General features: G+C 41.7%; 1 protein-coding gene across 2 annotated transcripts in view; it reads left to right on the top strand.

Annotated features, from left to right (window-relative positions):
- Positions 1-3,944: 3,944 nt before the first annotated feature.
- The window catches only part of FAM228B (family with sequence similarity 228 member B), a 46,860-nt gene continuing 22,985 nt past the window's right edge, over positions 3,945-27,819 (top strand). Inside the window, exons 1-7 of one of the 2 annotated variants that reach the window (XM_042479064.1) lie at positions 3,945-4,100; positions 8,470-8,580; positions 11,354-11,440; positions 12,552-12,656; positions 15,593-15,712; positions 16,871-16,942; positions 18,529-18,726. In XM_042479064.1, the coding sequence (XP_042334998.1) occupies positions 12,552-12,656; positions 15,593-15,712; positions 16,871-16,942; positions 18,529-18,726 (495 nt within the window). In that variant the 5' untranslated portion in view covers positions 3,945-4,100; positions 8,470-8,580; positions 11,354-11,440. The remainder of the gene's footprint in view (positions 4,101-8,469; positions 8,581-11,353; positions 11,441-12,551; positions 12,657-15,592; positions 15,713-16,870; positions 16,943-18,528; positions 18,727-27,819) is intronic. The other variant, XM_042479074.1, reaches the window with a different exon arrangement.

Genomic DNA, 27,819 nt, shown 5'->3' on the forward strand with positions numbered 1-27,819 from the left:
GATGAAAAAGAGCCATTGTTGAGCACCTTTGGGTTCGGCCGGTCAACCAATTACAGATCCATTTAACAGTTACTTTGTCAGCCAACATTTTACAAGCTTGTTTGCAAGAATGTCATGGAAACCTTGTCAAAGGCCTTACTGAAATCAAGATATACTATATCCACAGCATTCCCTTCATCTACCAAGCTGGTAATTTTATCAAGAAAGAGATTAGATTTGTCTGGCATGACTTGTTTCTCTGAAACCCATGTTGACTTTGTGATTATGGCATGCCTTCTAGATGTTCACAGACTCTCTGTTTAATGACGGCTCCAGAATCTTCCTGGTACTGATTAATGTCAGACTAACTGGACGATAATCGTTGGGATCCTCTTTTTTCCCCTTTTTGAAGAGGGGAACAATGTTTGCCTCCTCCAGTCGGCTGGGATTTCTCCTGTTTTCCAGGAGTTTCAAATAGATTGCCAATGGCTCCGATATTACATTTGCCAGTAATATACTTTCATCAGTAGAAGATCACTCTTTGATCACAGCTTTTCAAACCCAGTATGAAAAGTGGAGAGACCGCCCACAGCTGCAGGAGCACACATCCAACTACCGTGAAAGGTGGTGCATGGCGAGAAACTATACTATATCCACTATATATAGTTTGCCTTATTATTACAAATACCAGGATCTTAGTCTCTGTGTTTGGCAGCAATCTACCAGGGTTTATGTGTCCCATTATCCATCCTAGCGAGCCATGTGGACTTATCAATCACAGATATAGTGACCAGATTTCTACCTTTCCAAGACATATCCTACATTTCAACCTTCTGCCAGGAAGAATTCCAGAATGTCCTCCTTCTGAGCATGACTAAGAACCCCATTGAGTAACACCATGTTTTCTGTTCCCCCGAGAAATGTATCTACTTGGCAGATATGATGGATCCTTCTAGAATTCTTCTTCTTAGGACAAGCAGCGGACAAGACTTCTCCCCAGAGCTCAGAGTGCTTTGTTTCTCGGAGGGAAAAGGACAGCAAATGTGTTAGGCAATGGGCTGCTTGAAGGCACAATGCAAATGCTGAAAGGGGTTTCCTCCTCCTTAATTTCAGCAGAATGGACAAATGAATGATTTAAATGTAGAGTCAGCAAGGATTTGTTGCTATTAAAATACATTTTAAGCATTTGTCTTGCCAGAGTCTGTAAGACTGCAAGACAACAAGACATTTTAACAAAGATAAATTCAATCAGTAAAATATGGTTGAGTACATAATAAGTATATATGTAATACAGTGGTCTCTCCACATTCACTGGGGTTAGGGGTGAAGGACCCCCGTGAATATGGAAAAATTGCAAATAGAAAACTATTATTTTTACCCAAGAGAACCCCTCTCCAGGCATCACCAGGTCCTCCAGTTGCAACTCTATGGTCAACATCTGCCAGAGTTGAACATAGCATCATGCTGGATGACCTATAAATGCCTAGAGAAAATAAACTGAGAAATGAAGTAGTAGTAGTAGTAAAATGTATTCGGTCATTGGCCAATATAAAAATCGATAAAATAATAATAGTACAGTACAGTTATTAAAATTGTTAAAACAATTTCAAATACAATTTCAATCAGCTATAGACATTTCATTTCCGTCAACCAGTTGGGGGCAATTTGCATACATATAGCAAAATTTTGCTACCTTGTGAACAACATTTGGTTTCCGATTATCCAGAAGATAACATAAATAAAAAGGTCAGTATGACCAGGGATTTATTTAGGAGAGGAGTAATCAACTGATGGCAAATGTCTTTATAAAATTGACAGTACAAAGAACATGCTCTGTGGTTTCAATAACACCACCACGCACTGGCAGAGCCGAGATTCATAGGTGTTTTCCTATATCTTCCTTCTAGCACTGCTGCTGGGAGAGCCTTAAATCAAGCTCTCCACATTTAGGTATTGTAACAGGAAATAGGTAAGAAGCTGGAGAAGAGACCAACATTTGATATTAACCACTGTGAATGAATTTATATTAGTTTTTTTAGCTTTTATTGGGTCATGCCCTCCTTTTCCTTGAATGCCCTACATTCTGTGTTCCCTTGTCCTCCTTGTGGTTAGGATGTCTGGTCACTCTGATCACAGGCAAGTTCTACCAAGCCCAGTGTGAAGAAAGGGATATACTGTACCCCATAGCCACTAACAGCCAAGCTTTAGCCCTGCTCCCAGCTCTAGGGTGCCCTGGCCTGGCATGATCTTTGGGATGGCTAGGGATATAAGTATATATGCGTAAGAGCACGGTTTACATGAAGACTAACACTCTCATTCATAAAAGGGTCGGAACGTATTTGACACCATTACCCTTTGGGCAGAGTGACCACAAAGGATGGAAGACTGCAAATGGAGGACCTTCAAGAAAAATGTAGGGCATTCCAAAGCAAACACTCATAAAAATGTAAATTCATACTTCTTTGTCAAGCTCCAAATGGAGGACATTTTGGAATCCTCCTGGAGAGAAGGCTGAAAATGTCACCTTGCACTCAATAGGCTCCTAGTGATCCTCAAATGGAGGCCAATTTGAAATTCCCCTGGACAGAAGGCTGAAACTGATGACATGCCTGAGAAGAGGAGGAGCTTTGGGTCAACCGGTATTGAGTGGGCCTCTTAAGTGATGCTCCAAATAGAGGCCATTTGGGAATTCCTCTTGGGCAGAAAGTGGAAATATGGGGCGTGTGTCCTGTGAAAGGAGGACCTTTGGTCGCCCTGTACTTAATGAGTTCCTTGGTGATTATCCAAACTGGAAGATTTGTGGATTTCCTCCTGCTCAGAAAGTGGAAATGTAGGATGTGTCCTGGAAAAGGAGGAAGCACTCAGAGGGCTCCTTAGTGATGCTCCAAATGAAGGCCAGTTTGGAATTCCTCCTGGACAGAAAATGGAAAAGGAAGACCTCTGGTCACCCTGTACTCAGTGGGCTCCAAAATGGAAGATATTGTGGAATTCCTCCTGGACAAAAGGTGGAAATGTAGGACATGTCCTGGGAAAGGAGGACCTCAGGTCATCCTGTACTCAATCGCTTCCTTAGCGAAGCTCCAAATGGAGAACATTTGGAAATTCCTCATAGGCAGAAGGTGAAAATGTAGGACAAGTTGTGGAAAAGAAGGAAGCCTGGTCAACCTGCACTCAATGGGCCGCTTAGTGATGATCCAAATCCGATGGAGGCCATCTTGGAATTCCTCCTGGACATAAAGAGCAAATGTAGGACGTGTCCTGGAAAAGGAGGAAGCCTCTTCCCCCTGCACTCAATGGGCCTTTTAGATATGCCCCAAATGGAGGTCATGTGGAAATTCCTCCTGGGCAGAAGGTGAAAATGTAGGACGTGTCCTGGGAAAAGAAGCCCGGTCACCCTGCACTGAATGGGCTCCTCCTCAGTGATGCTCCAAGTGGAAGACGTTTGGGAATTCCTCCTGGACACAAAGAGCAAATGTAGGACGTGTCCTGGAAAAAGGAGGAAGCCTGGTCCCCCTGCTGCCCCTTTGGCCACCTCCAACCCCCGTCGTGATCGTGATAACAGTGTTGGGGGGCCGTCTAAGTCCCTTCCAAGGGGTTTGGGCCTTCCCCATAAAAACGTATGATAGGCCTCCGTTGCCTTGCCAGAGGGCCAAGCCGAGGGGTTTCCATGGCGACGCTGCTGGGCTCCTGGCGCGGAGGGATACACTCATGAGGGCCACCACTCCGTCCTCTCACTGAGGGGGGACCAGTCATAACAGAGGCACCTGCAGCCTTTAAATCATGGGGATATTTAAAAAGTGTGTTATTTCCCCCCTTTCCGGGCGCCAGGGCTTTTATAAGACAGTTAATGAAAGTGGGCCTGGGGGACTATCATGCTTCCCGGCGGAGGGAGACCGGGGAGGGCGATTGGCGGATGTGGCCTAGGCGCTGAATGCGCGTCTGGGGAGCAGAAGGAAGCAGCGGGCGGGAGGGAAGCAAGGAAGGGGGAGTGCTGCTGCCCCCGAAAGGGGAGGGCTGGGAAGGGGGCATGGAGGCCCCGGGGGACACGGAGGGGCCCTTCACATCCACACCGAGAGAGTCCCCTCCTCCTTCTCCTCCGCCCCCCGGAGCCCCCGCAAAGGGTGAGTGGCGGAAAGGAAGCACCCAGGAGGACCAGGGAACCATTGGGGGATGCTTGTCCATAGGGAGTCATTGGTTTGGCTGAGAGTTCCTGCATGGAAGAATGGGGTTGGACTGGAGGGCCCTTGCGGTCTCTTCCGACTCTACGATTCTATGACTTGTCCATAAGGAATCATTGGAGGACAGTTGCCCATAGAGAATCATTGGGGAATACTCGCCCAGTGATTCCTCAGTGTATACCCCAGTGATTCTCTATGGGCAAGTACGGTTTCTCTATGGGCAAGTATTCCTGTGTCTCATCCACAGGGGCCACAATGAGCTGAGGCCAAGTTAGGGTTGCCATAATTGTCCACTTTTACCAGGGACAAAATGTAGGACAAATTCAAGACCAAACTGTAGGGCAACTGCAGGACAAAACTCAGCTCAAAATGTGGGACATTTAAGGTCCACCATTTTTCTTCAATGTCCTACATTTTGGGCTGAGTTTTGTCCTGCAGTTGTCCTACAGTTTGGTCTTGAATTTGTTCCACATTTTGTCCCTGGTAAAAGTGGACAATGATTCTCTATGAGCAAGTATGGTTACCCTATGGGCAAGTACTGTAATTTGTTTTAGTGTGTCCTGACAACATCATCAATTTCCTCTGAGTGTATTAGCCTCTGCTTATGGCAACCCTATGCATGAGAGACCTCCAAGACACTCCATCCTTCACAGCCTTGTTCAGTTCTTGCAGGCTCAGGGCCGTGGCTGTCTCAATGGAGGAGAATCCTGCACTACACTCTTATAGCCCTGTTATTCCACTTTTACTGCTCTGGCTGCCATCTGTCACATCTATACACAATGATGAGAAATATACAGTGGCATAGGCAGTTATAACTGTAATATTCAGTGAAACATAGTTGTAAACTCCTTTAAAAAGATGCTCTTAGGCTGCTTTCTAATGGTTGCTAAGGAAGTAGAGGGAGCAGCATTGGTGGTAGCTGGCATGGTTTTCAGGTTTTCAGTGCTTGCTCTCCTCTAGTTGGTCTGGGTGACATGATTTACAGATCACTAGCCAGAAAGACAAATGGGTCCTAGAACCAATTAAGCCAGAAATCTCCTTGGAAGCCAAAATGATTAAGCTGAGGCTGTCCTACTTTGGCCACATCATCAGAAGGCATGACTTATTGGAAAAGACAGTAATGCTAGGGAAGGTAGAGGGAATTAGAGAAGAAGACTGTATGCTAGATGGATTGACTCGATTAAAGAGACCACGGGTTTGAATTTGTATAAGACCTAAGCAGTGGAAGATAGGGAGACTTGGAGATGTCTCATCCACAGTTACCATGAGTGATAGCCATAACTCAAGGGAGGTTAACAACAACAAAGTTGCCAATTAACATTGCTGTTATCAGGTGAAGGCATCTTGGTTGAGGCATCTTCGGTGCTGTCTAAAGTACCACCACTATCAGGGCTTGTCTTGTAGAGTGGTGATTACTGAACTGCATCTCCACCATCTTTCACCATTGGCCATGCTAACTAGAACTGATGGGAGATGTAGTCCACCTGAATGGCAATACATTCCCCATCTTTGCCCTAATTGTTTGATCTGCTCAGGCCCTTCACATGCTGGCCCATGTAGCATGTTTTATCCTTTCCCCTGTTTGCTGAAAACTAAACCATGGATCAACATTTAAGGATTCATCCCTACTCTTAGATTTAAGAAAACATCTATACAGTACTTACTCAGTGCTGAGAGAAATGCAAATTGTACCCATTCAGTGGCATTCTTCCTGATTATTTCCTCACATATGCCAGAGTTAAGTTGTGGTTCTAAAACTGATGAAGGTACTGAGCTCAGAGTTTCTTGTGGTGGGAGGCCTGTTGTAATCACAGCGACAAGCACTACCTGGATTGCTTTGTTTCTCTTATTGGTTCTTCAGGCTCCATCAGTGGTGGTGCTCAGAGATCACAGTCAAGAGGGTGTTAAACACTGAACTCCATCTAGGGTAGGAGGGCTAAGAGGTATTTTGTCCTTTCTGAAGCAGAGATGGCGTAGTACACAGTTACTAATATCCTAGCCACCCATCTACATTCACACATATAATGACCGAAGCATTTATTGCAGGGGTAGGCAACCTGCAGCCCGCAGGCCAGATGCGGCCCGGCAAGGCCTTGGGACCGGCCCCAGCCTGGTCCTGCCACCAATTGCCGCTGGGGCCTTTGGGGGGCAATTGTCTATAGAAGCCTCAGAAACATGCATTTATCTTAACATTTTTTAAAAAAATCAGCAATTTTTTTCGCGTGTCCTCCATTTTTTTTAAAAAAGTGTCTTCCATTTGAAAATTTTGTCCTACATTTGTCCTGGTTTATTTATATATTTAATTTTTTTTAAAAAATTAATTATTTATTTTTTGGCTTTGGCCCCCCAGTTGTCTGAGGGACAGCAACCCGGCCCCCGGCTCAAAAAGGTTGCCTACCTCTGATTTATTGCTTTCACATCTTGGAAGGCATGTATGCAATATCTCTACTAACCTGTTAATATGAAATGTCCCACAATCTTTCCACCCCTGACCTTTCTCCAAGGCTTGAACAGCAAGTTTCGTCTTGCCTCACATCTGTCTCGCAGTGGATGCGCCATCGGTGTTTGAAGCTCAACATGTCCAAGACGGAGCTTCTTGTCTTTCCTCCTAAGCCCACCCTTCAACACTCCTTTTCTGTCTCTGTGGACAACATTTCTATTCAACCAGTCCAGCAAGCCCACAGTCTTGGTTTTATCTTTGACTCTTCTCTGTTGTTTATCCCGCAGATCCAGACCACAGCCAAGGCTTGTAGATTCTTTTTGTACAATATTGCCAAAATCCAACCATATCTCTTCACCTCTACTGCCAAGATCCTGGTCCATGCCCTAGTGGTCTCACGACTTGATTACTGTAATGTCCTCCTGGCTGGGCTTCCTCTTTCTCACCTCCGTCCTTTAATCTCTGTTCAGCGTTCAGCTGCACGCATTATCACTTCCACCCACCGCTCTGACCACATCTCTCCTGTGTTGGCATCCCTTCACTGGCTCCCCCTCCCTTTCCGCATTCAGTATAAGCTCCTGCTGTCGACATTTAAAGCCCTCCATGGACTGGCCCCTCCCTACTTATCAGACCTTATTTCTCCTCACCTTCCCACTAGGGCCCTCCGTTCTGGTAGTCAAGGGCTCCTGTCTCAGCCCAGGATTTCCTCTGCCCCATCCCGGATTCGCCCCTTTTCACTTGCTGCCCCTCACTCCTGGAACCTTCTTCCCCCACAAGCAAGAGCCATCACTTCTTTAACCAGCTTCAAAACGGAGTTGAAAACCATCCTGTTCAGAGAAGCCTTCCCAAGGCATTGCATAATTGTCGCTTACTATTTGATGTTCTTTTGGTGCCTGTTTATCAAACCATTTCCTGTATTGCTATGTACTGTATATGCATTATCCTACTTGAGAGTATGTATTTTCCCTGGAAAATGATTAACCATCCATTCTGAAGCCAAGCCCTCCCTCCAGTCCATCTGCCTTGGTCCAGGCCTCGGAGGTAGAGAGGAACTGCTGGACCTCTTACCCTTTCCCTCCACCACTCCCTTCTCCTTCTGTGTCATGTCTTTTTAGATTGTAAGCCCAAGGACAGGGATCCGTCTAACTAAAAAGATTGCATGTACAGCGTTGTGTAAATTTACAGCGCTTCATAAATAAAGGTTAATAATAATAATAATAATAATAATAATAATAATAACAACAACAACAACAACACAGCTTAAGGCTGACTTGGGCAGAGGTGAGTGAGAATCATCCCAGTTATGTTTCTGCCATCCTGAAAAATGAACTAGTAGTCTCCCTCTCACCCCTTCCCAGTTTTCCTATATAGATGTTAATATTGTGGAGTATGATATTTCAGTGGAAGGTGTCCATCATACCTGGAGCTTTAGTGTTTTTCTTAACTAGAATAGTCCCATTAAATGAAAGTGGCTTAATTATGATGAACAAGTCCTATTCATTTCAGTCGATTGACTACTTATTTAAAATATTTCTATTCTGCCTAATTTGAAATGATCTCTGGGCAGCATACAAGTAGAATACATGGAAGGAAACTTGGTTTTAGTCCAGTGATGAGAATCATGCAGCTCTCTTGATATTGATGGACTTCAAGTCCCAACAGCCCCAGCCATCATAGCCAGCGGTGAGGACTTGACTGATTTAGGCCATGGTGATTCAGTTATGAGGGTTCTTACAATCTCGTTAGCAGTTGTCATCTGACAAGAAGCCAGTCAACTATATCAGTCTAAATCTGCACATTCTGCAGAACTAGAAAGCGCTTATTACTCTGCATTATTTTTCATTTGTTTTTTGGTTATATTAATGGTTTTAGACTGAGTCATCAACATCATCTAGTAGTGAAAGTTCAGGTGAAGACTGGCTTATAAAGGTTTGCTGTCCAGGAGCTCGGCATCGATATCGTAGATATGCTAAATACCGAAAGGTAAATATTTCTGTAAAATGTGTGTTTTAATAAGCCCAGATCCAGATTTAGGGACAGCAGTATTTATGGATGCTCAGTAGGCAACTTAAGCATTCAAGTATTGAATTGATCAAGCATGCTTATCATATAGTGGGCTTGCAGGTTACCTAGCTCCCTCCAGTACTATGTTCCAGTTCAGTTAGGCTAAATGGTAAAAAATATAGTAGTGCTTGTGCGCGCACAGCCAGGAAATATTCAACATCATCAACTTATTTTGTTGGGCAAGAACCACAGGTGTGAACAGCTTCTCCTCCTCCTCCTCCTCCCTCATATTTGTGACTCACACAAATGGGTCATCCATGGTTCCAAAGGTTCACATGTTGCAGTCCCATTGTGTTGCCCCCCCCCCACCTGAAATGATGCTATAGAGAGTGATTGGAACTGAGTTTCCCCATGACAGCTGCCTAGGATTGGAAGGTGGAAATTGTGGCCACCCCACCAGTATCCCATTTTTAAAAATCATTTTTAAAAAGCCTTCTTTTTCTCATTGTGGTTTGCTGCTGAATTTTGGCATCAACAGCAACCAGTAACCAGTTTTAAAAAACAGTGAATTACCTTGCATAAATGAGTTGAACATGTATTACGTTCAATGAATAACAGGACACCATATTAGTTTCCAAAAATTAATATTTTTTCACGGGATGGCATGGAGGAACAATCCACTACAGCTGGGTTTTCCCCAAATGCCAACTGTACTGGAGGATATTGGTGCCAAGCTTTCTGATTCTTTTCCAAAGACTTTCAGAGCATTTTGGTGCCCATGCTACCGAGATACTCACTTGCTGCTACCGAGCTATCCAAAAGCATTCTCATATGTGCATGGAGGGGTCCATGTACCTTCATGTGGTTCTATCTGTTTCATGAACAAAATGCTATTTTTTTATGCCAGCATCCATCACCATATTCTGTCATTGCTAAAGTTTCTCTGACAAATGGAGGTGAACAAGTACATTCCAGACCTCCAGAGAAGGAAGAAAAGTAATGAGATCTTAAGGGAAGACATTTCTACTCATCTGCTGCACTAACTATGGCGATTTCCAGACCGCCCAAAAGGGTGGTCTGCTGGCGCCTTCATTTGCTGCATGGAGGAGCCTCAGCGGCCAAACAGTATAAAGCCACACAGCGGCCACACAGTATAAAGAAGCTGCAAAAAGCGGCTTCTTTTTGTGGCGCCATTATGACGCCACAAGGTGCCATTGGTGCACTTACAGCATCATAATGGCACCAAGACGTGCAGATGCTAAGCGTCCGCTACGTGAAAATGGCAGCGCCCATGTAGAATGGGCGCTGCCATTTTGCACATGCTCGGCGCGTACTAGGGTTAGGGACGTCTGGAAAGGACGCCCCTTTCTAACCCTAGTACGCGCCAAGCATATACTTTTGGCACATGCGGAACACGCCTATGAGAGTTAGCAACTGTGAGGCTTCCATGACAGCCTGCTAGCAGCTACTGTGGGAAAAGGTACAGCTTTTCCTTCAACATTTAGCTCAAGCACAAAAGGATTTGCACATTGCATATCTTTCAGATGGAACCTCATGGATTTGAAGCCCCTTCAGATTAATTCAGCATGCCATGTCACCATGCACTCAAAGGTGGCTTGGACACCAGGTCAAGAATAGAAGACCTTTCTTTTGACAGGAATGGCTTATTTAATTCTGAAACTGATCAGGTGATGGACTTCTTGCATAAGATTTGAATAGTAGCATGAAAGGTGAAAGATGGGGAACACTCTGCAGTGCCAAAAATGTCACATACAAGGCTCACTCTGGAGCCATTCTTCTTCCACATAGAGATCGAGATCTCCCGCTAAGCCCTCACAATATATACTCCACTTTTCCATACAGTGTAAGGAGATTCTATTAACAATCTCTTTTTAAAGTCCTCCAAAGAAAGTCCACCACTCTCCAAAGTAATTATTTCACTGCTGAATGGTTCTTAATGTAAACAAGTTCTTAATGTTTAGATGGTATCTCTTCTAAAAATTTATCTTCCGTTTCACCAACAGTTTAGATTAGAGATGTAACATTTTTGGAAATTTTGAAAAATATTCCCATGGACTGACACTGGTCTGTGGACCATGACTTTGAGTAGCACTGGACAATGCAGCACATAGACATTCAATTTTAGGCTTTATGTATATTATTATGTATATTAAAGTATTTCTCATACTAACATTTGGATTCACCCAGCGAATCTAAACAATGAAAAATTCAAGACAGATATGACAGTGCTTCATCACACAACATATAGTTAAAACTGTAAAATTCCGCAAAATGTAGTGATGGCTGTCACCATGGGCATCTTTAAAAGGAGATTATATAGATTCATGAAGGATAAGACTACCAATGGCTAATAAACACAATAACTTTGGTATCACAGGCTGTATGTCTCTCAGTGCCATTTGCTTGAGCAGAAGGGAGCTACAGTATCACACTCATGTCCAGCTTGTGGGATTTCTGTTTGCTGTAGATGAAGAGAATACTATAGCAGATAGGCCATTTGCTTTCTTCCAAGTTGCTTAAGTCATCTCATTAGATCAAATCTCTAGCTTTTAGAGGGTATCTTGTTTTGAGAAACCAGAAGAGAGAGCAATTAGAGATTATGCACATCTGATGCACACTGTTGTTTCTTGTGCACATTAGTCAGACATGGGTGTCAGTGAGACATACTTCCAGGTGTGAAATAATTTTTTATTTTTCTTACTTCACCTTGATGCAACAAATGTCATCACAGCCTAAAAAGACTGGATTCCTACATAATTTAGATGAAGAAGATGGTGAAACAAAACCAATAAAATGGAGACCTATTACATCTTACCAGGTACACATTTTCTTGAAGTTGTGTAATTGAAGTTCAGACATTCTGTTTAGTGGACATATAAATTTTAAGAGCACACTGATGAATTTTATGTGCATAGTAATGTTTATGTTGAACCTTTCTCTTGTACATTATTTAAGATATGTATATGGTTTCTTATTTCCTATCAATTCCTAAAAAAATTCTTAACATTTTTCAAAAGCGTTCTGAATGAAGATTATTTTGGTCCAAAACACATTGTAGAAATAATCCAGTTTAATACTGCTTCAACTGTCCTGGCTTAGTGCAACAGAATCTTGGGAATTGTATTTTATTGTGGCAACAGAGCTCTCTGACAGAGAAGGCTCAATGTGTCACAAAACTACAGTTCCCAGAATATCCTAGCATTGAGCCTGGGCAGTTGAAGTCGTCTGAAACTGGATTATTTCTGCAGTGTGTTTTGGGCCTTAGTAGGAGGGACTGTAACAGATCTAGACATAATTTACTGAGTTAAGCCTCCCTTAGAATGAAAATGTGGTTGGTTAATCTCTATGTCTTCCTACATCCTACACTAGGCCATTATGTGGTTATCTGTATTTTTGTTAGAGAGGCAGGTTAAAACCAGGAGATGCAGCAGAAATATGCCACTGGGAGGATAGAATGTAGCTATATTATTTTGAATACCTCTTGGTGGGAAAATAATCAATACATTTTAGAAATAAAAATAAAGAAAATCAACATTGACTTTAAAGACAGATGTCAAGAAGGGTTTTGAAATCATCTTTTTAAAAAAAACAACCTAATCTACTCTATTTGTTACATACAATCTATTTGTTGCAAGTTGGAACTTTGAACTGTTGTCATAGTATTTATTATGATGTAACAGCACTGGAACAGTTCTGTTCTGATGTGCAACATCTAAATTCCTGTTGCACATTCTTCTCAAGTAGAAATGACAGACACTTAACTGTGTTTGACTAGAAAGCTGAGATCTGGTTTGTACTATCTGAAAGTGTGCCTGCCAGTATATTTTCTAAGATCTCTGAAGGTTGTTTTTATTAATCCTAGTTCTTATTTTTTATAGACCTTGGCTTTGTTTTTGTTTTTTATATTTAATATAAAATTCTTATGCTAGATGTTCACAGGAGTACCAAAACAGGAGAGTTCAGAATTGCAATGGCTTATAAGACTTCGTTGTCCAAGGGCCGAGATGGAGGAGATGATACCAGATGCAAAACAAGTGAGTGTCTAGCGTGGGAACATATCACTTGTTTAGCAGTATCATAAAATGTAAAGCTTGAATTGTAAGGCAGGTAAAGCAAAAGTTTCATCTTAATGTAGGCATTTTTTAAAATTTAAAACCCCAGTGAAGTCAATTGATTTAAACACAAAGTTTCTCATAGATGCCTAGATTCCCAGCATTTGAAGTTATATAATTTTTTGGTCTTAATAATATTCAGGGTTAATATTTCAGCAATCTGATCTTCATAAGTGTAGAGAATAAGATCACGATACGATTATCAAATTGTCTTGATATTTGGAAGTTATGTTATTTATTGTACCTCATATTGATGGGATATAAATTAAATAAATAATTTGGGAATTGGACTGAGTAGAGCTTATTTCTGAGCAGATGTTCTGTGCTTTAATAAGATAAGCTATATGGCCCTGGATTTGAATCACCTCTGCTTTGAACATATTTGATGGCCTTAGACACCCTACTCTCTTGGCCTAAGCCTTCACTTTGCTACTTATATAAAGATTATATAAGATAATACAATATGTGAAATACTTTGAATACTCAAAAACACTGTTCACGTGCTAAGTGTTGTGGAGAATTAAAATTTTCCTGTGAACATTGCAAAAATGTTGCTACATGTGTTTATATGTATGGCTAAACATTAGATTCTGAATTATTCCTCATGCCCACTGTGATAGTGAAGCAACTTCTAAACATTTGTAAAGATACAGTACTTTTTAAAAAATGTCTGAATGGAACAAATATGATGTTTAATTTAGTACTCATGCAGTGCCACAGCATGTCTCACTTTGTCTTTGTATCTGTGTTGTACATGAGTTGATACATTGACTCAACAGAGGCATTCTGTGACTGTCAGTTCAAAGATATAGCCATTTTAGTCTGTAAAATCAGTATGTAGAGAGATCTGTTTTGGGTCCCCTATTGTTCTCTCTTTACACACTGTCCTTAGGCAAACTCATTAGTTCTTTTGGCTTTTCTTATCATCTGTATGCCGACAACACTCAGCTGTACCTTTCTACTCCTGATCTTTCTCCGGGTCTTGAACAGCAAGTTTCATCTTGTCTTACAGCTGTTTCTCAGTGGATGCGGCACCAGTGTTTGAAGCTCAGTATGTCCAAAACTGAGCTTCTTGTTTTTGCACCAAAGCCTACTGTGCAGTATTCCTTTTCTATTCTTGTTGACGATATCTCTGTTTGACCTGTGCAGGAAGCCGGCAGTCTTGGTTTCATTTTTTATTCTTCCTTGTCGTGTATCCCCCAGATTCAGGCCATAGCCAAGGCATGCAGATTCTTTCTCTGTAATATCGCTAAAATTTGACCATTTATTTTGGCCTCTACTGCCAAGATTCTGGTCTCGCGACTGGATTTCTGTAACTTCCTTCTGGCGGGGTTTCCTCTTTCTCACCTCTGTCCTTTAATTTCTGTCCAGTATTCAGCTGCACACATTATCATGTCTTCACACTGCTTTGATCACATTTCTCCTTTATTGTCATCTCTCCATTGGCTCTCCCTTTCTTTCCATTTTTGTTACAAACTTCTGTTGATGACTTTTAAAGCCCTGCATGAGCTGCCCCCTCCTTATTTACTAGCGCTTCTTTCTCCTTAACTTCTCACTCATGCCCTCCATTCTGGTATTCAAGGACTGCTGTCCCAGTTAAGGATTTTCACTGCTCTATCCTGGATCCGTCCCTTTTTACTTGCTGTCTCTCACTCCTGGAACTTCCTTCCCTCACGAGCATGGATCATCACCTCTTTCACCAGCTTCAAGACTGAGTTAAAGACAATACAGTCGGCCCTCCCGATAGGCTGGCTTAACTTCTGCGGTTTTGAGCTTATGCAGAAGGCAAGCCCTGACAAGTAATGGGCTGCGTACCTGCGTCGCACGCCCAATGCCACACTGCGAGCACACACCCCATTATTTTCTATGGGGCTTGAGCATGTGCTCTTTTCCCCATATGTGTGTGTGTGTCCGGAATGGATCCCCCGCATGTGGGGAGGGCGGATTGTACTGTTCAGGGAAGCATTCCCAGACGTCACATGATGGTTATCCAATGTTATTTTAATTTGTTGTTTGCTATATTTTATGGTTTGAATGTTAATATGTATTAATATGTATTATATTTAATTATTTTTGTAGACTGTATGCCATAGACAGGTTTGCTTTATCTATTTTAATTGATTGTACAGTCAGCCCTTCTTATAGGCGGGCTTGCCTTCGCAGCTTTGAGCTTATGCAGAAGGCAAGCCCCAGTAGAACTAATGGGGCGTATACTATTATTTTCTATGGGGCTTGAGTATACATTCTTTTCCCCATATGTGAGGGGTCCGAAATGGATCCCCCACATATGGGGAGGGCAGACTGTATGTACAGCGCTGTGTAAATTTACAGCACTTTATAAATAAAGCTTAATAATAATCTTGTAGCACCTTTGAGACTAACTGAAAGAAAGTTGGCAGCACGAGTTTTCATAGACTAAATTCTACTTCCTCCAAATGCATCTGAGGAAGTAGACTTTAGTCTATGAAAGCTCATGCTTTAGTCTCAAAGGTGCTACAAGATCTCTCTACAAACTGATTCTGAGGCTGTGTTGAAGTCTGGTTGTCAAACTGTTGTTAAAGTTTTCTGTAGAAGCAAATTTGAATATGTAAAATAATCTTTGTGTACTGCTTAAAATTTTGCAGAAGGGTTCTGAGTTTTCTTGAAGTCTTTGAAAGGAATGACTGTACATTTTAGTTAATTACAGCCTGCAATGGGTGAAAACAGAAGAGAGTTCAAGTTGCAGTGTACCATGCTTTGCAGCTTCCTTAGTGTGAATATTGGGGCAAATGTAGGCATAATACTAGGCCACTTTAATAGGTATATTTCAATTTGGGGTATGTAGAACATAAAGCATTCATTATAAATCCCCCCCCCAGTCTCTTCCAGCAGCTTCTACATCTTTAAGCCGATCACCAAGCAAGACAAGAAGTCCTCAAACTGGAGGGTTAAAAATTTCAGATAGCTGGCTGAAACAGAAACATTTTTCTCTTGCCCAGGTACAGCTGACTTGGGAACTGGGGTAAAAGTAAAGGATTAAAACCAGCAGTTGTCTGTTAAAGCTTTGTCAACCTTTGGGAGAAGGAAAACAGTCTTGCCAACCTTTTTTCATTAAGCACGAACACATTCCAAAAGGGCCACATCACTATTTTGGAGTCATCCAATCTTTGAGTTCCATGCAGTTTATTGAATGAATGTGTTTTGATTTTAGAAGAATCATAGTTACTGTTTGCTCTGTATGAGATTTTCAATATTGCAGTTTTTTTAAAAAAATGTATAATGAAAATGAAACAATATTATAAAAGTGGTAGTATCTGGGGTAAATAATAATATGTTTGTAGGACTGAAGATATTCTGTGATTGGAGGTGCCCTGTGTTAGTGGAGAGAAGCTTTATTAGTGAGAGGGACTCATCCTTCCTGGAAGTTCCAACTATATTCTGAAGGTCCCATAAATGTGAATCTACAGCCAGTGATAGCGGGCAGATACCAGCGGAAATGCTGGCAGGTCCACCACAGCACTCCTGCCATCCTACTTGCGATGTTTCTGTTAATAACTACTTGACAAAATATAATTGGCAGCTTTGCTTCAGAGTATGTTTAATTATAGTTTATTTTTACCTTCTTTTACTCTTGATCAGATGATTTAGTATATTTGTATGTCTATCTAGTTTCACTGATGCAGCTTTTCTAACTATTATTTTATCTTTTACAAGTACAGAACATGTAATGTACTTAGTTGGGTTCCCAGGAACTATACTGAGTTGTACTAAAATTTAAAAGATTTGAAGTTGGGATTTGCAAAATGTTTAGGAATGCTCTACATATTATAATTTAATGTAATATTTCCTAAAGCATATTGGCATGACTAAAATAGTTTCCTTTTAACCTTCTAGACTATGGAAATAGTAAAAGTAACATTTTTCTTAGTATTTTTATTGTTTATTTTACTGTGAGATAGTCATCAATACATTATGCACTCAGAGTTTTGTCCCAGTAATCTAGATCAATGAAGGCTTTAAAACCTACTTTTATTTTCATCTGCTCCTTGTTGGTTATGGAACCTGCATATAGTGCAAAATCTGCTTATCTAGCTAATTGTAATCACTATTTTTCATTAATCAGTTTTACTTTACAGATTATGTTGGTATTTTATTAGGCTCTAGTTAATGAAAGACAGAATGTTGGTTCTACCCAGTCCCTGTTGGAAAAGGAAAATTGCTTTATCAGGGTAAGAAAACATAATGTATATATTTGCAGTATGTCTTTCTGACAATTAAGAAAGCATAGATATATTTAACCTGAATACCTTCTCTTTTTTATGTGATTTTGGACTATAAGTTTTGTTTTGCTAGGGGTGTTGTAAATTTTGAACACGTTTACTAACTCTTAGCCTACTGGAGGATAAAGTAAGCATGATGTTAAATGCATTTAGTATGCCTAATTTTTGTTATTTTGATAGTAGTCAGGTGAGAACGGAAGCTTCTTCTCTCGGGCTAATAACAGCTGGAAGAGGAATTTTAATCATGACCAATTCCAAATTAGATTATTTCCATACTGTGTAAATTACAGTCCCCCGCCCCCACATGCTATTTAAAGAACAAAATGTGAGCACATTAACTCTCACACGCCAGGATAGGACATTTTAGTCCCCGCTCCCTTGAGTTATGTCTTCTTGCAGAGTCCACATTCTTTCACATTTTCACCTCAATACAGTACTTGTAAACAATTCCCCCAAATTGCAGCCACTTGATACACACTTTTTTTAAAAAAGCAAGCAAAAACTGAGTATTTCCTTGTTTCAGCCAGTGTAATGCAACAAAACATGTCTCATGTAGGTTTTTTTTGGCAACCCCTGATGCAGCAAAAAAGAAACAATGTGCTATGCTTGTTAGGTTAATCCTGGGGGGGGGGGATGAGAATTCCTAATAACGCTATGAAATACCTAGAAGTCACTAAATATAATTTTCAAAATCCTGGCATATGGATTTTACAATGTTTTGTGACACCTTGGAAACATCACTTTAAAATCTAACTCCTGTTAGCATTATTTAAAATAAAGTCATCTCTTGACATGGCTCACAACTTTAAAAACAATGCATCATGATAGTCATTTCTGGAACCACTGGGGGTTATTTAGAAGATTCCAAATGATGACTCTGCAGAAGTGCAGACACCTCATGTGTGAATGCACACAGATGACCACTCCAAAAGTATCAATTAAATATGAGCAACCTATGTATATATCAAGTGGCTGGAATGGTTTTGTCTATTTTTAAATAAGAGCCCCATGTTGCTCAGAGCACTGCAAGCATCAGCTGGCTTCCAGTTCCCAAATTTATTTAAGTATTGATATCCTACCTTATATCCAAGGATTTCAGAAGCAATTTAAACAATTTAAAATAATTTTAAAGCACTAAGAATAATTTAAACAAACTAAAAAGTTATTGAACATCAAAGCAGTACAAGACAATGTAAAATTATGCACATGTGCAAATTTGGATGAAATTAATTATGTCCCAAAAGCTTTAATAAAAGGCCATGTTTTTATCTAATGCTGTAATGACACTATAGATGCCTACAATTGAGCCTCAGCTTGATTTTTCATCCCCCCTTTTCCATTTAATGCTGAAACAGAGTATCTCTTTGAAAACATGCAAATGTCATCCATATTAGAATGTTAAAGTGTGTAAATAATTATTTATTTTTTGTTGGCTAATGACCTGCCTCTTTTAATCCTCCCCTAACCTGGTAATGTCTCATTGTGTCATTTGTTTGTAAGCTTCCTTTCTAAATAACAGTCTCTCTGTCAATTAGGAAGTAGACAGGTATTTGAAGCACAGTGATTTTTTAGCCCTAAGGAGGAAGGAAATGTTGTACAAGAAATGGTTTGAGAATGTTTCAAGACCACTACTCCAGACAATTCAGGACAAAATTGACAAGCAGTCAAGCGAAGAAATAGAGGAAAGGAAGCGAAAACAGCTCTCCCTTTACTTAAACTACTGTAACAAGAAGGTATTAGTAAAAGAAATGTTCACTACTCAGACATTTTTAGGCCTGCTACAAAAGATTTTATCCTTGGTCAAGATTGGGACCAGCATTACTTCTTTGTAGGATTGATAGTTATGTTATTAGCAAAGATTTCACAATATCAACACTTAAATTGTTACTAGTTAGACCATAGAGATTGTTACATATGTTTGTATGCATGTATGTAAGGAAAATGTCTTGCTCTGTTCTAGTTATGAACCTTAATAATCAAGAATTTCATTTGCTTTAATGAGAAAATAATTTATTTGGGTTGTACTTGGAGGCAACTGTAATGAAAAATGGGTTATTTTCCTCTTCTTGTCCAGGAAACAAAGGCTCATGTGATGCATTTTCTTCAAACACAGTAGCTTCCTGCTCCACTGCCAATTTCTGGCCTTGCCTCTACCCAAGAGGCATTGTTTGCTCTCAGCTTATTCCTTTGCTCTGAACTGCATAATGGTCTTACCCTCTCTGGTCCAAAACACACTGTAGAAATAATCCAGTTTGAGACTCCTTTAACTGCCCTGGCTCAATGCTGGGGAATTCTATTAACGTGGGAGACATTTAGCCTTCTCTGTCAGAGAGACACCCTCTATAGAATCTGGTCAGATTTCTCTGTCTCAGACCAGATTCCTTGTTAATTCTAAGATGAATGCATTCCTCATTTGGGTATATAGAAGCTGGTTCTACCTTCCTTTTGTCCCAGCTTCTCATATCCTCTGAGAGACCTTGGCACACTTTAGTCCAATTAGGATATACAGAAAAGGCAAAGAGTTTTAGACATACTGTATTTTTGTTAGAGGAAAAGGCTTCCAGATTTACTGTTGCATGCTGGAACAAAGTTTGTATTTCAATAGCTTATGACCCGACCCACCCACATGCACACTTGAGCTTCAAAAGCACCAGTTTAGTTGGTTAGAATTCCTGTCACCTCAGCTGTCCTCTCAACAGAAATGTTCAAGGCAAAAGCATAGACCTGACCAAGGGCATTTACAAGACTCTGCAGTCTTTACATCAGCAGAAATAGCCTTTGTCACACATCCTCCCCATAGTAAAATTAGCTTGGGCAATCCCATCTCCCTCCGCCCCAATACATTGACTAATAGATGTTGCAAGAGATAAAGTTTTCTACATAGATTAATGGACATTCTGAGGATGGGGAAAAAATCTTAATTTTACTTGTATAATTAATGTTTCTCACTGTTACCTCTCACTAGAAGCCAAAATGACCGAACTGAGGTTCTTGTATTTTAGACAAATGTGAGACAACATGACTCACTGGGAAAATGCAGTAATATTCAGTAAAGCAGTAGGAAAAGAGGAAGATCACAGCACAATTGGATTGACTAAAACAGTGTAACCACAGCTCTGTGTTTGGAGGACCTGAGCAGGTTTATTGATTACTAGGATTTATAGAGGTCTCTCATTTATAGGCTCTCCATATGCCTATTTGATGGCAGTTGACAAAATCTCTGGGGCAGTACAGACTGGGAGAAAGGGGCGGCCAGAGCCTGCCCCTTTCTCTTCCAGCTAGAGGCTGCAGCAGACAAACGCTGCAGCCTCCACGAGGCCTAAAAATAACCTGCTCCTGGCAGGTTCTTTTTGCGCCACGCATGGGGCGCCATTGGCGCACTCACACACAATGATAACGTCCATGCGGCGTGGTGCTGTTTGAGTGCTGCGCCACATGGGCATCATCGTTGCGCGTATGGGCAGGCGCGCACAATCATGGTGCCCACACGCTGATAGTAGGGCTGGGTGCATGCAGACGCCCAGCCCTACAGAACCCTAATTTTGGCCTCAGGCCGGTCTGTACTGTACCTCTGTTCCTGAATTCCTGTAAAGAAAACATGTCACATGATTCTTCTTTTTGTGATCAGGAGAGAAATAATCCATCCTTTGTTCCAGATGCCTTTATCATGCCACCCCACAGTGGACATTCATGATAAGTTCTAATGTTCCTTTAGCCTTAGTGGGTTGTGTTACACTTGGAGTACAGTATTTAAAACGAGGCCCAGGCAGTTGAATGAGTCAGTGAAAATGGAGGTATTCTCTCTGTGTGTGCTTCTTTCAGTGCAGTTTGTGAACAAGGAAGGGTACTCATGATATTTTCAGTATATTCTGAGAGTAAATGTGCAGCCAGGTGCCACAATTTTAACAAAATACTTCAGCATTACCTGAGTTTGAAGTGACAATGTGAGGGCTCTACTTTGGATTTCTAACAAATCAAAAAGGTTTCTTTCTTCAGAAAAGATTGATTTTGTTTTTAGTTTATCATATGGAATGAAAATGTGTATGCTTGTGCATAACAATATGGGATATGGTACCGAGCTCTATAACAGCTTGCCCACACCTCATTCTCATGTCTTCTTTATCCAGTTGACAAGGAAAAAGCAGTGACTGTCAGTGGTTGCTGTTTCCACTGCAAGCTGCTAACTTCCAAAGGGAAAGTGGAACTTGTGTTGATCTGGGTGCAAGTGGGTGGAGTGGGGGAATCTGGCATGATTCGCTGCACCATATACCCTTAATTCATCTGTTATGAGGGCAATCATCTTGAATGGATTCATTTCTTTCTTCAAATGCTTAGTCTGCTTCAGTATCGAAGAACTATGACTATGAGTGTGAAGGCAGCAAGCCATCTGTGAACAATCAGAGGACTACATATTTGTAGAAAATGAGGTGGGAATGTTAGTGTATATGCAGAGCAAACAGTTGGACTATAAGATCTTACTTCCATCCTCAGTGAAATGCATGGAACTGGATAAGTGAAAGATGAAAGAACAAGTGGATATATTGTTGGACTTGAAACGTGGATATTTGAGTTCAAGTTCACCTGAAGAACTTATTGTGCAGCTCAAAGCAGATTGCTATTCTACAGTCTCAGCTCCCCGTATGTAAAAAAGAAATAATACCTACCTCACAGGGTTGTTGTGAGGGTAGAGAATTACTGTCATACTAATACTGGTAGTTAGGTATATAGATACATAATATATTATGTGTACTTTTCAGTTTTGGATGGGCAATTACAGTAATACAGAAAAATTGGTGTTTTGTTTTAGGAGTGAGGCAAGAATTTGAAGTAGAAATGCTTAATTATGAGAGCATCTCTGTTCAATTACTTGCAAGGAGGAAAACTAGCACAGCCTAGGTCTACAAGGACCCATTTTATGCTTGCATTCCCAAATTCTGTTGTGGGTGCCACACTTTATGGTTTCCCCAAGGGAAGAACTGTCAATTAAGTGTTAGAAATGCCATGCTTTCTTCATTTTTTAAAAAGGACATCTACATAATGCTGGATCATTCAGTCATTGTTATCCTTTATATTCCCAAGGTTCTCCCACTTCTCAGAGCATAGAAAGTTTAACATTTATTGGTATAGAAGAACAAGAAAATCTCAAATGCATAATTCCTTTAGAGCTAGTCATCTTTAAAAATGAGACAAAAAATGAGGGGGGTGTTTATGTGGACACATACAATGTAAGGAACATGTGATATAGTGATTATACATACATCTAATAAAAACAAATAAATAATATATTATAAAGTTCTTATATCCTTGCTAGCACACAACAGTCACTATCAGATATACACACATTGTACAGAATGTAAAAGTCCAAGAAGAAACAAAACTCTGTGTTTTGATTTTGCGGATCTTATTAAGCCATAAAATTGAAAAGGGCTTTGATAAACTAGAAAATTGGGCTAAAATTAATAAAACGAAATTCAACAGAGACAAATGCAAAATTCTACACTTAGGCCATGAAGACCAAATGCACATGTATAGAAAGGGGGATACTTGGTTTAGTAGTGCTACATTTGAAAAGGACCTTGAAATTATTGTTGCTCATAAATTGAACATGAGCCAGCAGTGTGATACTGTAATAAAGAAGACAACTGCTGTTAAATGCATTAATAGAACCTATACTTTCCAAGTCAAGGGAGGTAACATTCCCAATATATTCTGCATTTGTCAGGCCTCATCTGGAGTAATATATTCAGTTCTGGGTGTCTAATTTTAAGGTTATAGACAAGTTGGAGCAGTTTCAGAGAAGGCCAACAAGGATAATAAGAGTTATGGAGAACAAAGCACATAGGTGGAGAGGTTGAAGGAGGTGGGAATGTTCAGTTTGGTGAAGATAAGACTGAGAAGTGACATGATAGCCCTCTTTAAACAGTTCAAGGCCTGCCACAAAGAGGAGGGAACAGGCTTGTTCTGTGTGGCCCCAGAGGTCAGGACAAGCATGTCATTTCGAATGGTTTTAAGTTACAGGGGGTAGATTTCATTTAATGTTAGAAGAAACTTCTTGACTCTGAGTCAGTTCAGCAATGGAACCAGTTGCCTTGGGATGTGGTAGGGCCTCCTTTGAATGTCTTCACAAACAGGCTGGACAGCTACCTGCTTGGGATGGTCTCTGGAGATCCTACACTGAGCAGGTGGTTGGACCTGGTGGTCCATAGAACCACTTCCAACATTGTGATTCATTGTAGACATAATAGAAGTTCAATTCTAATTGTAGCAGGTCCTGAACAATAGAAAAAAAAACTATGTATCTACCTGTTGATGTATGCAGATTCTCTTTACTCAACGTGAAAATGTAAGCTTCTAAAATATATCAAAATATATGCTCCCCAAACAATATTTTACAACTATATATAGACTGGTTCCCAATCTTTGGTTCTCCAGATGATTTGGACTTCAGCCCCCAGCTGAAGTCCAACAGAAATGGAGGTCCTCATAGTATTGAACTCATAAATCATATTATAGATCCTGGTACAAAGGGATCAGAGAGTACAGAACTAATACATTTGGGAGGGTCATTATTCCAACTGCCTGCGATTCAGGAAATCCACATCAAAGAATCCCTGAGAAATAGCTATCAAGCCTCTGCTTAAAAACTTTAAACAAAAGAGAGATCACTGCTTTCCAAGGCATTTTTTTCATCTGTTAACAGCTCTTACTGTCAGGATGTTCTTTGTGTTGTATTGTCGCCATCTCTTTTTTCATAATTTTAATCCATTTGTATGAGTCCTATCTTCTGGATGTCTAGAACTGGACATAGTAAACTGGAGTGTCTAGAACTGGACATAGTACTCCAGTCTGACTGGAGCACAGTAGTATGTTACCACTGTATGCTTCTAATCTTTTGGGGATGCTTTAGTTGTGTATTTCTGCACGGCGAGTGACTGGACTAAATGACCTTCGTAGTCTCTCAGCTCTATGGTTCCTTCACTTGGTCACTATTTCTCCTGAAATAGAATTAAATTAGCTTTTTTCTCTACTGAATAACCATTGACTCATGTTTAGTTTGTGAACTGCTAAGACTCCTAGATCCTTTTCTCATACATTAGATCAGGGTTAGGCAACCTTTTTGAGCCGGGGGCTGGGTTGCTGTCCCTCAGACAACTGGGGGGGCCGAAGCTGGGGGGTGGAGCTTCCACCCTCCGGGGGCGGGGTTTTCTCTGCTCCCTTTCTCGACCTCCAGCTGTCTGAGAGACAGCTAGAAGTGGGGGGGGGGGGATGGGGGGAGGGGGTGACAAGTGCGCACCTGCTCCTCCTGCCCTTCCTTGGCCCCCAGCTGCCTCTCAGAGACAGCTGGGGACAAGTAAGGGCCCGTGAGGGGCAGGAGCAACAGGCGCGCGGCCCCTGCTCCTTTCCTTGGGGCTTCGCCAGGCCTGAGGTGTCCTCCGAAGGACACCTCAGGTCTGCCGAAGCCCCGCAGGGAGGAGGAGGAGGCTGGCGGCCCCTGCTCCTTTCCTTGGGGCTTCTCCAGGCCTGAGGTGTCCTCCGAAGGACACCTCAGGTTTGCCGAAGCCCCGCAGGGAGGAGGAGGTGTGTGCCCGCCCTCTCCTCCTTGGTCCCTTCCTTTGGCCGAACGGGCTCCAAGGGGCCTTTCGGCTGAAGGGGAGGGAGGCCGAAGGGAAGGGCTTGGGCACCCGTCACAGGCCGGATCTTCCCTTCGGCCAAAAGGGCTCCAAGGGGCCCTTTCGGCCGAAGGGAAGGGCTTAGGCACACTGCCGTCCTGGGCTCCTCCACGGCCTTTGCAGCCCCAGATCTCTCTCTCTGGAGGGAGGCCTGGGGCTGCATGGCCTCCTATAGGCCTGCTGTGGCCCCTGGAGCCCTGCTCGAGGGGTCCGGCGACTGCAGCGGGGCTCCTACAGGCCTGGAAAGAGCCGGAGGTGGGGCCTGCCAGCGCTGGAGGCCTCCTCCTCTTTCCCGGCCCCTGATGGGGCCCAGGCCCTGTCAGGGGCTGGCAAAGCCCCTGCGCGCTCGTGCGAGAGACCTTTGGCCTCTCGCGTGAGAGGCCCGGTCCTGCCACCGATTGCTGCCGGCTCGGGGCCTTTGCCAATCGGCAGCAGGACCGGGCTCGGGCCGGTCCCCCGGCCTCTCCAGGCCGCATGTGGCCCGCGGGCCGAGGGTTGCCGACCTTTGCACTAGATAGAGAATTAATGTATCTTTTCCCTATGTCAAATCCAAATACAGTGGTACCTCGGGATACGAAATACCCAGGTTACGAAATTTTCGGGATACGAAAAAATCCCATAGGGAATTATTGTTCGGGTTACGAATGTTTTTTCGGGTTACGAAAAAACTTTTGGTGCTTTTTTCGGCTTTTTTCGCACGGAATCGCGGCTTTTCCCCATTAGCGCCTATGGCAATTCGGCTTACGAAGGCTTTTCGGGTTACGAAAGCGGCCGCGTTACGAATTAATTTCGTAACCCGAGGCACCACTGTAGGTGAAAACCTGTGTAATCATAGTTATGTAAATGCTAATACAACCCAATCTCAAAGAAATGGGTAACAAACTAAATAGACCAAATTCAAAGCTAAATAGTCCAAGAGAATCACTTTGTGACCTTCAACACTAATGTAACAAAAAATTTTGGCCTTAATTTTAAAAAATCAAGTAGCTGACTAACCAAAAGTGAAGAATAAAACAGTGTCAAATATGCTCTTTATTTCTGCAAATGCCCTTGCCTAAAAAAAGCTAAACTTTTGTATCCTATAGGTAGATTCTTGATACAGTACATGCTTTCAAACTGACTCCGATTTATGGTAATCCTTTCATAGGATTTTGTTGGCTAAATTTATTTAGCGGTTGTTTGCCATTGCATACCCCTAAGGCTGAAGGAGTGTGACTTGCCTAAGGTCACCCAGTGGGTTTCCATGGCTGAGTGGAAGTTTGAACCATGGTCTTCAATCATAGCATGTTTGCTTACTGTTTGCTTACATAACTATCTGGGGAAAGAATGCATTTATGGCTCAATGCTCAGAGGTGATACAATAGCCATCCTTAAATATCTGAAGGGATGTCATATAGAACATGGAATGAATGTGGGTGTTTTGCTGCTGTGGAGGCTAGTAGTGAAACCAGTGGATTCAAATTAGAGGAATGAAGATTCTAATATAAAATTAGCGAGACCATTCGGGCAATAAAGAGCTATTTGACAGTGGGATAGATGGCTTTAGATTAAAGGATGGTAAACTCTTCCAGTGGAGGTTTTTAAGCAGAGGTTAAATGGCCACTTCTCAGGGATACTTTTGCTGTGGGTTCCTGCACACTGGCAGGAAGTTAGATGGCCCTTGGGATCCTTTCCAACTCTATCGTACTACGATTCAGTGTCTCAGTTCACAGGTTTGGAGTCAAATTATATTTATGGAACGCCACTCTCTGCAAAATAACCAGAGTTTTGTCTTTCTTTTCTTTTCTTTTCTGGTTCTAACTTGTGTGTAATTTCCCCAGAATTAATCCAAATTTGAATTGTAGATATCTGGATAGATTTCCATTTTAATCAGGCTGATGTTAACAGATTATATATGTTTTATAGAAGCATTGCGTGTTCTCATCTTGAGAAACATTCAGAAGGCAAAAACATGTTCATTTATTGGGACTAATATCAGAAAACAGGATCTGTCCCTTATATGTAAAGCTAGTTGGAAGCATTTGTATATTATATTCTAAACCAGTGGTTCCAAATTGTGCTCTTTAAGGGATTTTGGATTTCAGCTCCCAGAATCGCAGACTATTGGCCAACATGGCTGAGGCTTTTGGGAGTTGAAGTCCAAAATCTCTTAAAGGGCACAGTTTGGGAACCATTTACTAAATACAGTACAGTACTACTAGATTCTGGGTCGGTGCAATCCTGAGCTGTTTACCATGAGTAATGTTTCCAATTTAAGGATGTAGTCCATGCACCTTGTTAGTGTTATTTTGCTACCTATTGTGATAATGAAAAGGGAAGTGTACAAACTCAGTAACCTGTCATGCATTTACTGTCCCATGTTGGATCTCATTCTGTACTTTTCTGTTCATGTATTTATTTTCTATTTTTATTGTGTCTTTTCTTCCATTAGGCTTCCTCTTCTGGATCTCCACTCTCCCTTTGTGTTCTCCTACCTCCATTTCACCCACTGTTTGACTTCCCCTGTCCTTCCCAAAGCTCATACTTCCCCTCTTTTCTTCCTCCATTTCCATTTTCTCTTCTTTCTGTCTCTCCTTCCACATCGCCACCAGTTGTAGTCCTGCCCTCAATCTTGCTTCCTCCTTCTATTCCGTCGTATTTCTTTCATTTACTTCCTCCCTTTCCCCCTTACCTCTACACACCTTCCCTTTTCTTTCATTCACCCTTCTTACAGTTATCCCATTCAGCGATGTACAGTCCACCAGCTCTTTTACCAGATTTCTCCCCATTTCCATCTCCCCCTCCATCTTCTCCCCCTCCCCCTCCTCCTCATCTTCACTCTTTTTACCCTCCTGCTCCTCACCCTTCTCTTGCTGACTTTCCTCTGCCTTCAGAAGAGCGTCCAGCTTATGAACAGGAGCCTTCTCGTGATTTCAGTGCTTACCATTCCCATAATCCTTTCTTCCTCCCTGTACCTGCACCAATCCAGTCCTATAGGAGGTATCAAACTCGACAGAAGAATAGTGACAGCATTAAATATTCTTGAAGACAGAAGATGCTTTGGTTTCCTTCACTGCCATGGTCCATAAACAAACATCAGCTTTTCTACAATAGAGAGAAGATTCAGGTGCTCATAGCTTCTCAAGTACTCAATGAATGTTACTGTTGACTTGGAGG

This window comes from Sceloporus undulatus, chromosome 1, assembly GCF_019175285.1.
Source record: "Sceloporus undulatus isolate JIND9_A2432 ecotype Alabama chromosome 1, SceUnd_v1.1, whole genome shotgun sequence".
NCBI classification, from domain to species: Eukaryota; Metazoa; Chordata; class Lepidosauria; order Squamata; family Phrynosomatidae; genus Sceloporus; species Sceloporus undulatus.